The 15,682-nt window shown below is 34.7% G+C and overlaps 1 protein-coding gene across 2 annotated transcripts; it reads right to left on the minus strand.

Annotated features, from left to right (window-relative positions):
- Window positions 1–111: 111 nt before the first annotated feature.
- Window positions 112–5,078, minus strand: LOC137824200 (adenylylsulfatase HINT3). Of its 2 annotated transcripts, none has more exons than XM_068629721.1 (7): window positions 4,655–5,078; window positions 3,969–4,024; window positions 1,936–1,993; window positions 1,506–1,590; window positions 856–911; window positions 682–735; window positions 112–579 (listed from the first exon to the last, which is right to left on the minus strand). In XM_068629721.1, the coding sequence occupies exons 1-7, from the start codon at window positions 4,841–4,843 to the stop codon at window positions 445–447; spliced, it is 633 nt and encodes a 210-aa protein (XP_068485822.1). In that variant the 5' UTR covers window positions 4,844–5,078; the 3' UTR covers window positions 112–444. The 2 variants fall into 2 exon arrangements, with proteins under 2 accessions (XP_068485822.1, XP_068485823.1); XM_068629722.1 differs by having other exon boundaries at window positions 1,524–1,590; window positions 4,655–5,069.
- Between the last annotated feature and the right edge of the window lie 10,604 nt (window positions 5,079–15,682).

Genomic DNA, 15,682 nt, shown 5'->3' on the forward strand with positions numbered 1-15,682 from the left:
AATAAAATACTCATCGGAAAATTAACTTCAATTAGAGATGCTTCAAGGAGTGAAGTTGATTGATACTTGCGTTTGTGTTCAGAGAAAAGCATGGAGTCTTTGATATCACAATTTTGAGCTAAAGAATATTAGCATAAAAAAGATAGAAATGTCTTTTTTTAGTAAATCTTTAAAAATATATAACCGATAAATTACAAATTTGACTGTACATATAAGCACATGCATAAAAGAAAAATAATGCATGTAAAAAAAACATCTGACATAACCCTTATACTCCATAGTTGAGTAGTTGAGAATTTTTGAGTTCGGTTTAAAACAATGGTTAAAAAATCCCAACTACCCAATTTTTGAACTTGAGTGTTACATCAAATAATTTTTATGCGCATACATTATTCTTCTGAATGAAAATAGAAACTTATAAGTTACAACAGATGAATAATCCATTTAACTTTTACTTGAACAAAAATTTCCATTCTTGCTTTCCTGGCTCATGTCAGATGGCAGTAACTGCTTCCGAATACGCGCTGCAAGCTGAGAAACTTTCTCATCATCTAAATTAACGCGTCGCCTTAGCAAACTCTAAAATCAAGGAATTATGTTTTTTATTAGTACTCCCATAACATCGTTATAATATCACATATCCATATCCCATCAAACTTTGAAAGGGAAATGAAATTTTACCTCAGAAGCCCATAAACAATCGTATGCTTTACGAGGAATTATGTGAATATGTGTCTGGAAAGCACGTTTTATAGCAAAATTAGCTACATTTCAAAACTTGCCAAGTTTCGAGACCCAAGTAAATGTATGTTCCACAAAAGTGCAAGTGACATTATAGAAGATCTAAAATCTTACATGATATATTACTTGACCAGCAGCTGCCCCATTGTTGACCAACAGGTTGAATGAACCTGCAGGAATTCAAAACATCCTATGAAACTACATGGCGTGAGATTATATAATATTATGTAGAACTATCAAAAGAGTAGATGATAAACAGATCTGATACGAAAACAACAACATGCAAGGTAATTATAATTTTCCCCAAACAAATAACAATAATAAAAGTCTGATATCTTTCATTGAAAATTGGTAAACTTCTAAAGATTCATAGCCTTGTGAGGTATCCATACAAAGGGTGAGTTTGTTTGAGTTTTTTTTTTTTAGAAAGAAAATCATTTTTTAATAGAAAAAAACATTTTTTTTTATGTTTGTTTAAACTTTGTTAAAGAAGCAGAAGTCAAGAAAAAGCTAGTGCAGAATCGGTTTTCAAAAACACGGAAAGACATGTTTGATGAAAGAACAAAGCTTTTTACAATTATATCCAAACATAAGTAATTTCTGTTTTTGTCAGAATCACTTATTCTTCATCACTTTTTTTAAAAGCATTTTATTTGTAATCTTAAACAACTCACTCAATATCTACCAGCAGGGTTTTCAATTGAATTTTTTTAAATCTATGCCATATAAGAGAACAAAACATAGTAGAGTTCAGATAAATGTACAAGTATTGAAGTACATACTGCAGCCCGTAGCCTTCATGATTGCATTGCTAATGAAGGGAACTTTTGAAAACATTGCAGCTACCACCTGTATCATCGCCAATCAGGCTAGGTAAATAAGAGCTTTGCTACACGTTTGACAAAAATGAAATAAATCAATCAGGCCCGACACCTTTCACTTAATTAACTAGAGAGAGCTGACCTATCAAAACATAACCAATTAAGTTTCAAGACAGGTATGTACAAATTCATATTTGTAACGAGGAGCATTTTGGGTAAATAAACAGGAGCATTTTGTCTCAATTGCACTTCACAGAAGGACTTTCCTCGTGGAGAAAGAGTTTATTATCGACTTAAAATTATAGAGTAAAGTCAGTAAAGAAGTTACAAAATAATAAAGTAAATCTTCTTGTACCTATTGAAAATTACTTACTGATGGAGGAGTAGCATCCAGTGAAGGAAAATGAGATTTTGGGATAATGAGGGAGTGCCTACAAAACACAACGTAGAAGTGAGAAGTAGATAAACAAAAAACACCGTGCAGTATAGTTGAAAAAGTAAATGGAATTGAATTGTTAACTTTTAGGCAAAGATGATTACCAGATCAAACACTTTGCCATTGACAAACTAAGAAATTATCCAACAATCATCATATTTAACCATGGCATTCAAATATTGTTTCAGAATTCCTCTAAAAAAACAAAAGTTTAAGTCACTTTTCTTCCAAATTGAATTGCACCGTTAAGAATATTTTGTTCTAAAATGCATCACCAGAAGAAGAAAAAGGCTGCATAGCAATTTTGTAATTAACTTGAAATAAAAACCTCCCACTTTTTTACTTTTCTTCCCTTTTTTCCTTTCCCCTCAGCCAAAATCTCTATCCCTACTCTGTTCTTCAAATTTTTGTTCACAGATTCTATACTTGTATTGTATCACATACCCCATTAACCTAATGCTTTAAATTTTTGTTTCTCTTCCTCTAATTCTTCATTCTCTCATTTTCTCCTCTTAGAAAACAACGCAAGAAGTAGTCATTGCAACCCCAGTGTTTTTTTTTTTTGTAGACTTGAGGTTGGAAACAGAGGGAATTGTGCAATGCAAACTAGATGTATCTATCAGTGCCTAACTTGATCTCATGTTATTAATTTGGTATAAAACAAGTAAATAATAATATTTGCATATTTTCCGGGGTCCATGTTAGAATCTCATAGTCATTACTACAGATAACGTCCTAAGAACATCTAGTCATGAATAAGGATATTTTAAAATTTCCAAGAGAAAAAGAGCTATTCATTTGATGGATCATCCTGTATACAGAAAGGGTTATCAATAAGATGAAGCCATGCCCCACATCATGAGACCATATAATGTGATTGAGTAAAGAATTATCCATTAGATGATATCGCCCTAGGGAGGCATCGTCATTGGAGGATATGGCCATCAATGAGATGAAAACTTCCAGGTTTGGTTGTCACAACTGTGAATAGTGTAATATTAAAAAAACCTACAACTTTACCTTTTTGGAAATGGTTATATTTCATCATCAACTTTACATATTATTTTATGCTTGCTAAATAAACAAAATTATCTTTACAATTATTAAGTTATAAATTCCTAAATACTTATCCATGTGCATATTTTATTTATTTTGTTTATATTATATTCACCTTCATTTCACTAGATTTTTCTTACTCATTCCCTAAAAGGAACCACTAGTACCTCGTTGTCGTTTCCTTTTCCAATTAACTTAACTTTGGTTATTATGATTCCCTCCATGAAACTGAATGACTGACCTCTTTTATTTTTTTTAATCAGATTACGAGATAGTTCAGTACAAGGTTAGTTGGACTTGTAGTTCTCCCCATTAACTTTGGGTAGGTCTCCTGTTTTCTTGGGAATCTGACACTGCATCTGTAGGAGATTACTTTTTGGAAATTATCTTGGGTTGTACTAGATCTTTTAATTCTACAAACGCTATATTTGTTGTTTCTTGTTGTTGTTCGTTGGTGGTTGTTGGCATGTTGTGAGTGTGCGTGTGTGTGTTATTTACCATATGCTATCATTTTTGGGATGCTAATATTAGAGGGGAAACTATTGAAATTTTCAGCAAATCTAAAACACAATTTTTGGGATATTATTTTGCTTTATGTATTATGGTAGATTGGCTTACCAGGCTAAGTAGTTTTCGTGTTAACTTAGATTGTGCACCAGAATGACTTCAAAATTGCATTTGTGATGTAAAGGAAATGCAATGGAAAAGGATTGAAGACATCAAATATTGACTAATAGAAGCAATATTGATATTCAATGTCACAACTCAAATATAAAACTGAAAAGACATGCTCCTTATTCTCAAGTTGTGATGTGTGTAAATATTACATGCCCATAAAATAGTGAAATAACAAAAATACAATGCCTTATGATATACCTATATGGAATTGCACCTTGAGACATATGACACCTTACCCATGACTCAGCGGACTTGTATCCAGTATGCATAGGCACATGTCATCTTCATAAAGCTGTTGGTTTGACAAAATATAAAGAAAAGTCAAAGTTATGAGAAAACATGTTTGAAGAATATATTGATTATAACAATTTATAAACACAATATTTCACTCCATCAATTAAGCATTTATTTATGATTTCTTAGCACATATAAAGTTTGCACCATAAGGCTTAGCTATTACTTTTCATTTTTTTTAAGCAACATAGACCTTATCAAACTCTATTTGTCCATGTTTTGACAACAAAATGAGCCAGTGAACACATTGAGTGCTGTTCATGTATGTTTAACCAACACAGTGATTCACTGAGTTGTGGCTTAGCAGCTTTAGTAAATGCAGAATCATTTATAACACGTGGGAGAAACAAAACCACCACACTAATGAAGTTGGAAACCTCATTTTACACTAATCTGCTCCAGCCTTTTAAGATTCATAACATCAAACTGCTCCTTAAACAATAATTACGTCACTAACTAAAATCAATTCATTGCAAGGAACCAGTAACTTTGGAGTTTTGACCACTGCAATCCCGCAAACAAAATCGATGGCATTAACTCCGTAGATTCTGAAAAACTTTCAACGAGGATTTATTCTCAAACACTAATCGTTGACCGCAGTTTCCAAAAAAATAAAAACAGCCTGTACCTTCAAAGCTGGTGATTGGCCACGAATAATGTTGCAGAAAACGCAATCGTTTATCAGAGAGCGGTTTTGGGTGTCGGAATCAGCGGCGCAGACGGAAGGCGAAAGAAGTGGAGCGGGAGGATCCGGAGGAAACCGGGTGGGGTTAAGATGGGCGCAGAAAACGGCAAGCCGTCTTGCCTGAACGGACATGGTGGCGTGGGTTTATGAATGAAGAAAAAGGCTAAGCGTGTTCTATGAGTGGTGTTTGAAACTGGAGAGAAGAAAATGCAAAGAAACGAACATGATGGGGTTTGAGCTGGTGTGGCTTATCCACACGCGGGGACGATAGATGTGTTGTGGTGCCTCAATGGTCATTGGTCAAACCATTCTCCCTCCTCCTATCTCCAATGTCAATGTCTTTCTTACATTTCACATCACCCTCAACAACAACAAAACTATTATTTAATCCTATTTTTATTTTTATTTTAAATATTTATGTAAATTTAAAACTATTCTCATATAGTATCTAATTATAGTCTTAAAAGAAAGATATATGCTAATAATAAAGAAAAAAATGTATAATATAAATTAGTGAATATTAACATTGTTTTACTAACTCAATATTCTTAAATATATCACTCGTTATTATATCTATTTATATTTTTATATTTTTATGTATGACATTTTCGTCACAATAAAAATATGATATAATATGTTTTTTTTTTCTAATGCTTGAAGAGAAAATGAAGAATCTAGAATGTTCACCCTTTCGAATTACCATCAATCTATTTGTTTTCCTTTCTTAAAATAAAATCTTATTATTTTTTAAGAAAACATTTAATTTGAATTTTTTTTTCTCTTATAATGTTATTGTTGTTTAATTTCATTTTAAATTGGTTGTTATGGGAAGTTTATAGATTATATATTTCAAAATTTATTTTTTTTAAAATGAAATACAGTATGAATTGTGCAATCTGAAAAGTATTTATAGATCTGAAATTATATTTTTTATTGCATAATCTAGAATATAGTTTAAAAAGTTGAAAATATTATAAATTGTGCCCTATTCATTTTTAAAAAATACCACTTGTATTGTTTAATTCAAATATTCTAAATTGCATAATTTGAAATGTATTTTTCAAAAGCTAAATACATTGTGGTTTATGCAATTTGGAAGGTATTTCAATATCTGATATCACATTTTGAATAGCATAATCTAGAATGTATTTCATTTTTAAAAAATATATTCCAGATTGTGTAATCTAAAATATTGTTTAAAAATACATGTATTAAATTTTCTTTGGGTGATTTTTGAAATTATTAATTTGTATAATATATGAATTATTTTAATAAGCAAAGTTATAGTTAGGACAAGAGGTAATAATATAGACCTACGATGTCGATTCGTAGGAGAGATCATGAACCAGTTCCTCACCAAAACAGATTTCTCGGAGGACTTGTTGATGATACATTTATACTAGTCAATTATGTTGATCATATTGCCTTCAGACTATGGTAAGGTGAGGTGAGGCAAGAAAGAAAGACTACACTTAATTGTGATATTTGGATTTGTGGTATTCTTTGTACTTACAAACACCCATATATTTTTTATGTTAGGATCGAAGGAAATTGAAGTTGGTCTCCTATGGTCGGAAGTTAAATAAACTTGGGATCCCTTATTGGTAGATCGAGGTTGAGGTGTCTAACTTTGGCTTGTTGTTTACGTACAACATTAGTTATGGGATGATTAATAACGAATTGATATATTACTTTTTGGAGAGGTGGCACCAAGACACCAACAATTTCCACCTTCATATTGGTGAGATGACGATCACCCTGGATGATGTCTCGACACTACTTCATATCCATATTGTGGGACAGTTATGCACATATGTGATAGCTGTCGTTTTGCTGTCAAATTTATATGATTCTAGCGTAGACTTGTCTAACACTAGAGAGATGATAATATAGTTGTGGTCAGATGACCCCAAGTCGTCTCCCAACGAATCCAATAGTAATTTCAGTGAATAGAATTCAAAACCTATCTGCAAACAATGAAAATTAGCAATAATGGTAAAGAAACAGGGGTTGTGATCGTTTAGCAAGAAAATATAAATGATGATTTGAATCAGTAAAGAATGCAGATTGACTCCCAAGTTCTTCCACCAATGAATTCATCACAGGCTCTCTAAAGATTATTCTTTTCTCAATCCTCAGCAAAGCTAAACTAGATTGAACATGCGCCAAACCTAATTCAACTGAAGCTCACCAGTAAAGCATGCATCTACCGGTTTAATCAATACCCACTTTGTTCCATGCGTATACTCCATGGGAATGCTTATCTCCTCTCTCTTGAATCATGCGCCCAAGAAATTAATTAGAACAATGCGAACTAACTAAGAAACCAAAGTTTAAGATAAAGAAGACTCTCAATCATACGTTCAAGTACAACCTCTCACAAAAACTAGTTTTCCAGGAGATTAGACAATAAAAACAACTGCTATAGAGAATTAAAAATAGAAACTTTTATTGATCAAAACCTCAGAACTCAATGGGGAATCACAAAGGAATTAACCAAAAGGTTTAGCTTTCCATGCGGAGGCAAAAGAATTACAAATAAGAAAAGAAACTAAGAAAACCCTATGAAGCCCCCTCTTTTCTCCTTGATGCTTGTGTCCTTTTATAGGCTTTTCTGCTCCAAGGATCTTGGGAAAATATTGCAGTTTAGATTTTATAAACAGTTTCCACTTTCCATAATTCTTTTTATTTTGCAGAAGATTTGCTTCCAATTCTGTTTCTAGAATCTAGTAGCTTTTATTTTCTCTTTCTTCTCCTCAGAATTTGTTTTCCGTTTTGATTCAAAGAAGCAACTTGGACTTTTGCATATTTGGCCCATTCACAAGGGTAGATGCTTCAAATCATTTACCCTAAAAACACAAAATTAACAATAATAATATATAAGGCCCAAATAAACCCAATTATAAGAATATTAATTAAAACAATGGATTTATTTATTATTATAGTCCAATAATCTATGATTAAGGCTATTGAGTGTGAATAAATATATGCTCATCAAATACCCCCACACTTATCCTCTTTGCACTCCTGGGAAAAACACTCTACAAATATTTAGAAAGCTAAAAGGAAAAATAATGAAAACTAAAATGCAGCAAACCAGAACAACTATATCAGCATGATACATTTTCAAGACAATCAAGGAATCAAAACCAGCGTGAATGGAATCCTATGAATTGAACTACAAGTAGGTAATCGAATTCAAAGGTGAATCAAAATTTGATATGCTCTCTAACTCTCAAGTGTTTAGGTTTGTATTTACACTCAGCACCCATGCAGACAAACACTACCATATGCTTAGCAGGACTCTAATATTCACAACCATTGAAAAATATGCAATCAAAGATCAAGAGGACTTTATAAGGGATGTAATGGGGCTAAGGTAAAGGTAGGTAAAAGTGGGAAAATAGGCTTAAAAACCATAGAAAAACAAAGGAGCAATGAAGGATAAGTCTAAAAACAAGTGTAAGTATTATCGCAACTCAACTCCTCTTTTTATTTCAAGATATAATTTTTTTTTCATATAGTAGATAGTCAATCCAATGTATTAGAAGATCTACTCTTATTTTGTTTATTTTGCTTTGCTTTTCTTTTTCTTGTTGTATTCTTTTTTTCTATCTTTTTTTTTTTAAACTGAAGAGGTAAACTATGAAAATGACATACACCCCCACACTTATTCAAAAATCTATTCCCAAATAATTTCAAAGCTCCTTTATCTTCTAAGGTAGGGACAAACATGGTTTTTCTTGTTTTGAGGCTTGTAATGAGGGTTAAAAATAAGAAAAAGGTTATAGGCTCAAGGGGCTAACAAATGGATTATCATAAAGGTAGGCTAATATGGCTAGTGGGTTAATTTAAACAAAGAATGCCTCTATCATATCAGTTCATGCACATAAATTACAGTTGTAAAACAAAGAATCAAGCTAAGTTATAGAGTATAAGCAGACACAAGTGAAAACACACTAAAAAGAATATTAGACAATCTGTCAATGAAGCTCAAAATCTCACCTGGGACAGTTTATCACAAAAGATTCAACTCTAAATTTCTCATAACCAACTTATTTTTCAAAACTTTTCTAAGAAATCCACACAACAAAGATCAAGAAACTCAAAATTTATCTAGAAACATGCATAATGCTTGTATTAAATGCTCTAAATGTTTGCTAGAAGAAAACAAAAAATATTAAGGAATTTTTATTTGAAAGCAAACCAAGTAAACTCCCAGGAAAGAGAGGTGAGTCACAAATGGACAAACTTAAATACCAAGTCTTTCCTAGCCAGAGTCTTCCCTGGATCACTTTTCAAAATATTTTTTTTTTAAAATAAAAAAAAAACATAAATAATGAGTAAAAGAAAATGTAAAAAAATAAAAATAAAAAAAAATAAAAGAGTAAAACAAATCCTAACTACAATTCTCCCCCCACACTTAAATCATACATTGTCCTCAATGTAAAAACAATTAATATATGTGTATGATAAAAGTAAGGGAAGAAATAATCCCTCCTCAAGCTTGAGGGTAATTGGGGTGCTGCAAGGTAATCTCTTCCACCGTCTTGTCTTGAGGAATCTCATGAAAGAGCTTTAGACAGTGTCCATTCACCTTAAATGTATTGGTAGACGTTAGACTCTGCAATTCTACAACACCATGAGGGTGGACATGGGTGACCAAAAACGGTCCAATCCATCTTGAACGCAACTTTCCAGGCATGAGCTTTAATCTGGAGTTGAACATTAACACACGCTGGCCGACAACAAACTCCTTTCCAGTGATGAAGTGGTCATGTAGATGCTTGGTCCTTTCCTTGTAGAATTTGGAGTTCTCATATGCCTCCAAACGGATCTCGTCCAACTCTTGCAGCTGAAGTTTTCTCTGCTCTCCTGCCTTGTCATAATCCATGTTGCATGTCCTTATTGCCCAGTAAGCTCTGTGCTCGATCTCCACAGGTAGATGACAAGCTTTTCCAAAGACAACCCTAAAGGGAGACATCCCAATAGGTGCTTTATAGGCTGTACGATGGGCCCAAAGAGCATCGTCTAAACGTTTACTCCAGTCTTTCCTTGTTGGCTTAACCATCTTCTCCAAAATGCGTTTTATTTCTCTATTAGAGACCTCAGCTTGACCATTTGTTTGTGGATGATATGGTGTGGACGCTCTATGGATCACCCCATATTTCCGAAATAGGACATCGAGTATCCTGTTGCAAAAATGTGTGCCTTGGTCACTGATGATGGCTTTAGGAATCCCAAATCTGCAGAAGATGTTAGATCGAATAAAAGCTGCAACAACATGGGAATCATTAGTTCTTGTGGCTATTGCCTCCACCCATTTGGAGACATAGTCCACAGCAAGAAGGATATAAGTGAATCCAAAAGAAATAGGGAAGGGACCCATGAAATCAATACCCCACACATCAAAGACTTCACAAAATAGCATGGGTTGCTGGGGCATCTGTTGTCTTTGGGAGATGGCAGTGCCTGCTCTTTGACACCTCTCGCATGTGGATGAGACGGTCCATGCATCTTTAAAAATGGTTGGCCAAAAGAACCCACAATCCAGTACCTTTCTTGCAGTACGTTGTGCAGCCAAGTGTCCTCCAACAGATGAAGCATGACAAAAATTTAGCACAGATGGGATCTCTTGGTCAGGAATGCATCTGCGTATGATCTAATCACTGCAGAAACGCCATAAGTATGGGTCATCCCAGACATAGTATTTGGCATCGCTCTTGAGTTTGTCTCTCTGTGCCTTAGTTGCCAATAATGGAAAAACAGAAACAACAAGGTAGTTCACTATGTCAGCGTACCAAGGTATAAGTTCAGATGTGCTAGATAATCTAGAATATGCATTAGATGCTCTGGTTGGACCGTTTACTGATTCCGTTATAAGAAGAAGATGCTCATCTGGGAAATCATCATGGATGGGCTCTGCATCTTGTTCCTTCTCAATTCGACTAAGGTGATCTGCAACATGATTACATGCCCCACTCCTATCTTTAATCTCCAAGTCAAATTCTTGGAGCAGCAACATCCACCTAATCAACCTTGGTTTTGAGTCAGTCTTCTTTAAGAGATATTTCAGGGCAGCATGATCAGTAAAAACAACCACCTTGGATCCTAGGAGATACGATCTGAACTTATCTAAGGAAAAGGCAATAGCCAACAACTCCTTTTCCGTGGTGGTGTAGTTAGACTGAGCAGCGTCTAAAGTTCTAGAGGCATAATAGATCACATGTGACAAACCATCTACTCGTTGTGCAAGGACAGCTCCAAGTGCATAATTTGAGGCATCACACATGATCTCAAAAGGGAGTGTCCAATTAGGAGTTTTTATAATTGGAGGTGTCACAAGTGCTGCTTTAAGGGCATCAAATGCCTCTCTGCATCTTTCTCCAAAATCAAACAATACATCCTTCTGTAGCAAGTTAGATAAAGGTAATGCTATTTTGCTGAAATTCTTGATGAATCGTCTATAGAATCCTGCATGACCAAGAAAAGACCTAACCTCCCTCACAGAAGAGGGATAAGGTAGTTGTGAGATAACATTCAGTTTAGCAGGATCTACCTGAATACCTTTCTCAGAGATAATGTGACCCAAAACTGTACCTTGTGTAACCATAAAATGACACTTCTCATAACTTAATACTAAGTCATTCTCAATGCATTTATCAAGTACTTTGACCAGGTTAGCCAAACAATCATCAAAAGAAGAACCATACAGGCTAAAATCATTCATAAAAAATTTCTATGCAATGCTCAATTAAATCAGAAAATATGCTCATCATGCATCGTTGAAACATTCCTGGAGCATTACATAGGCCAAATGGCATCCTTCTATATGCAAAGGTTCCAAATGGGCAAGTAAAAGTGGTCTTGTGTTGGTCCTCTGGTGCTATACATATCTGAAAATATCCAGAGAAACCATCCAAGAAACAATAATGCGTTTTACCTGCTAGACGTTCCAACATTTGATCAATGAAAGGAAGAGGAAAGTGGTCCTTCCGGGTGGCTTGATTCAAGCGTCTGTAGTCAATACAAACTCTCCAACTGTTCTGCACTCTAGTAGGAATAAGTTCATCATGCTCGTTCTTTATCACTGTTATCCCAGATTTCTTGGGAACAACCTGAATCGGACTCACCCAAGTGCTGTCAGAGATAGGGTATATGATACCAGCTTGTAGCAGCTTAGTGACCTCCTTCTTCACCACATCAAGAATCTGGGGATTAAGCCTGCGTTGAGGTTGTCTCACAGGTTTTGTCCCTTCTTCTAGTAGAATTCTATGCATACAAATAGAAGGGCTGATACCTGGAATGTCTGTCAGCGTCCAACCAATGGCTTTCTTGTGCTCTCTAATCACCTGCAACAGTTTCTGCTCTTGTTCATCAGTTAGAGAAGTAGAAATAATCACTGGAAGTTGCTCCCCTTTTTCCAAATAGGCATACTTAAGATGATCCGGAAGTGGCTTCAGTTCAAGTGATGGCGGTTGGATGATGGATGGTACTGGTCTAGTGCTAAGAGAAACCTTCGCAACCTGCAATTCTTCATGGTTGATATCATCTGATGTTGCTAAGTGTGAATCAACAACATCTACATCAGTTACAAAACCGAGAAAATCAAACACATTATCATCCACAATATCATCTAAAATGTCAATATGATACACAAAGTGATCTTCAATTGGGTGTTTCATAGCGTCTAGGATATTGAACTGGACTAAATTGTCTCCAAACTCCATAGTCAGTGTGCCTGCATGAACATCAATCTTGGTGTGGGCTGTCTTCAAGAAAGGTCTGCCCAAGATGATGGTTGTTGAACCAGAATTTGAATCTTCTCCACCCATGTCCAAAATGTAGAAATCTGCAGGAAAAACAAGTTTATTTACTTGAATAAGGACGTCTTCAATAAGCCCTGCAGGTTGGACTGTGCTTCTATTAGCGAGCTGAATGACTATGCCTGTGGGTTTAAGAGGACCAATAGACAAAGAAGTAAACACAGATAAAGGCATAACATTTATAGATGCTCCCAAGTCAAGCATCGCATTTTCAAATAGGTTATTGCCTATTACGCAAGGAATGGTGAAAGTGCCTGAGTCTTTGCATTTTTCAGGAATTGTTACCGCAGGCTTTTCAATGAGAGCAGAAACATTCCTTCCCATGTTTACCTTTTCGTTCCCTTTAAGACGCCTTTTATGTGTGCATAGATCCTTCAAAAACTTTGCATATTTAGGAATCTGTTTAATAGCGTCTAGCAGAGGAATATTCACCTCAACCTTTCTGAATGTCTCGAGAATCTCCTTGTCAGTTTTTTCCATTTTTCTGCTCGTCTGAACAACTCTTTGTGGAAAAGGAAGAGGAATAGATGGTCTATCGAGACTAACATTTTCTCCTTGTATATCAACTTCATGAGACGGTCTAGGAGGAGCATCCATGTCATTATTCCTTGTGTTGACCCTTCTTTGATCATCATTTTCTGGAGGAGTAGTAATGTTGGAGGTGTTAGACGATCTCAGTTGATCGTCTACTTTGGTGGATTTTTGCACAGGTGCTTGCAACTGTGTACCACTTCTCAGAGTGATGGCACTAACATTATGTGGATTGATGGCTGTCTGGGAGGGAAGCTTATCAGACCCTTTGGAATTCATCTCATTCATACGAGTGGCTAACTGACCAATCTGATTTTCCAAGTTATGAATGCTTACCTCTGTTCTCTGTACTCTTTCATCTGTTCTTTGTACTATTTCACTTGTTCTCTGTTGGAATTGCGTATTAACTTCAGCCATGTGCTTTATTACATCCTCTAGAGAAGATCCACCTTTTTCTGATACAAAAGTTGGTGGTGGGGATGGTTGTTGCTGTGAGTTACCCCATCTAAGATTCGGATGATTCCTCCAACCTGGATTATACTTATTGGTGGACAAATCATGGTTGAATGGTTGCTGAGGTGGGTTAGATAGTCTACTATTGAAGGGAAAACTAGTAGACTGTCTACCACTATTAAAGATGTTTGCAGCATAAGCTTGAGGACATTCAACATTGTTTCCTCCTTCAACTTCTTGAAGAGTGGGGCAAGCATCAGTGGCATGGTTAGCGGTGCAAATTCCACATACCCTTGCAACCATCTGAGGCATAGTTAGTTGCTTCATCATGGATGTGAGATCGTCTAGTTGTACCTTCATCTGAGCATGATCAGCTGCATAATTGGTTGTCATCTCATGAACTCCACGAACAGGTGTTGCAGAGTTGCTACGTGTTTGGAATTGTTGATTGTTAGAAGCCATGATCTCAATCAATTGTCTTGCAGCGGCTGGTGTCTTGTCAACTAGAGCTCCTCCACTAGCAACATCTATCATTTGTCTATCAATAGCTATCAGACCCTCGTAAAAATATTGTATTAGAAGTTGTTCGTGAATCTGATGGTATGGACAACTTGTACAAAGCCTCTTGAATCTCTCCCAGTATTCATAGAGACTTTCTCTATCTTGTTGCCTGATCCCGCATATTTCCTTCCTTATTGATGTGACTCTGGATGCTGGAAAGAATTTTTCAAGGAACACTCTTTTCAACCCTTCCCAATTAGTCACTGATCCTGCCGGCAAATAATATAGCCAATCTTTAGTTGCATCTTGGAGTGAAAAAGGGAATGCTTTAAGCTTGATGTGCTCCTCTGTGACCTCAGCTGGCGTCATGGTGGTGCACACTGTGTGAAACTCCTTAAGATGTTTATGCGGGTCTTCACCTGCAAGGCCATGAAATTTAGGCAGCAAGTGTATCAAACCAGATTTAAGCTCACATTGCTCATCTGGGTATTGGATACACATAGTTTGGAAGGAAACATCTGGAGCAGCAAGTTCTCTAAGGGTCCGTTCGTCCATAATTCCAGAGTTAGGGCTTCCGACAGTAGTTGGTGATGAACTAGAAGACGAGGTTGTACTAGACATGTATTTCAATTGAATATTCTATTAGACCTATCAGAGCAAAATCTTTTTTTTTTTTTTTAAAAAAAGGAAACAACCCAAGTCAACTCCCAGGAAAGAGAGGTGAGTCACAAATGGACAAACTTAAATACCAAGTCTTTCCTAGCCAGAGTCTTCCTTGAATTGCTTTCAATTTTTTTTTTTAAAGAAAAACAAAGAGTAGCAACGGAAGTGTCTACCCTAAATGCAAGATTCTAAAAAAACTAATGTAATTGCTACACTTAATGCTTAAAAAAAATGACAAGGAAAAAAAATGTAAAAATGAATAAATAGGGAAAATAAAAAGATCAATAATAAAAATAAAACAGAAACAGAAATAAATAAAGAATGACAAAAAAAAACTAAAAACAGAATATATATAGATAAAGAAAATAAAAACAAACAAAATAAAGATAAAAGATATAGGAGACAAAATCAAATCAAATAAAAAAAAACAAAATAAAGATAAAAGATATAAGAAAATAAAATCAAAACAAATCAAAACAAAATAAAGATACAAGATATAAAGAAAGAAAATATAAAACAAATCAAAACAAAATAAAGATAGGAGATATAAGAGATAAAATAAATAAAAAAAAGATGTTCTGAATATTATATTTTTTTAATTTTTAATTTTTCCTTTTTTTTTTATTTTTTTCGTTTATAAAAAAAATAAGAAAAAAAAAAGTTGAATATTAGATTTTTTAGTTTTAATTTTTTTTTGTTTTTTAGGGTGTACTAAATAAATAAAAACTAATAAGAAGAAAACAAAATTTAAATATGCAAAAAAAATAAAATTAGGAAGGAAAAAAAAATAAAAAAAATTATACAGATAAGAAGAAAAACCTGATAACCAAAATCAAATTGGAATCCCCGGCAACGACGCCAAATTTGATAGCTATCGTTTTGCTGTCAAATTTATATGATTCTAGCGTAGACTTGTCTAACACTAGAGAGATGATAATATAGTTGTGGTCAGATGACCCCAAGTCGTCTCCCAACGAATCCAATAGTAATTTCAGTG

Source organism: Phaseolus vulgaris, chromosome 8 (genome assembly GCF_000499845.2).
Source record: "Phaseolus vulgaris cultivar G19833 chromosome 8, P. vulgaris v2.0, whole genome shotgun sequence".
Lineage (NCBI taxonomy): Eukaryota > Viridiplantae > Streptophyta > Magnoliopsida > Fabales > Fabaceae > Phaseolus > Phaseolus vulgaris.

Excerpts from the sequence above, each read along its gene's own strand:
- LOC137824200 (XM_068629721.1), bottom strand. The coding sequence starts at position 4,843 with ATGTCCGTTCAGGCAAGACGGCTTGCCGTTTTCTGCGCCCATCTTAAC. Across the intron at positions 4,025-4,654 it reads GCCAATCACCAGCTTTGAAG|CTTTATGAAGATGACATGTG; the intron begins GTACAGGCTGTT and ends TCAAACCAACAG. Across the intron at positions 912-1,505 it reads CAGTATGTACTTCAATACTT|GTTCATTCAACCTGTTGGTC; the intron begins GTACATTTATCT and ends GAATTCCTGCAG.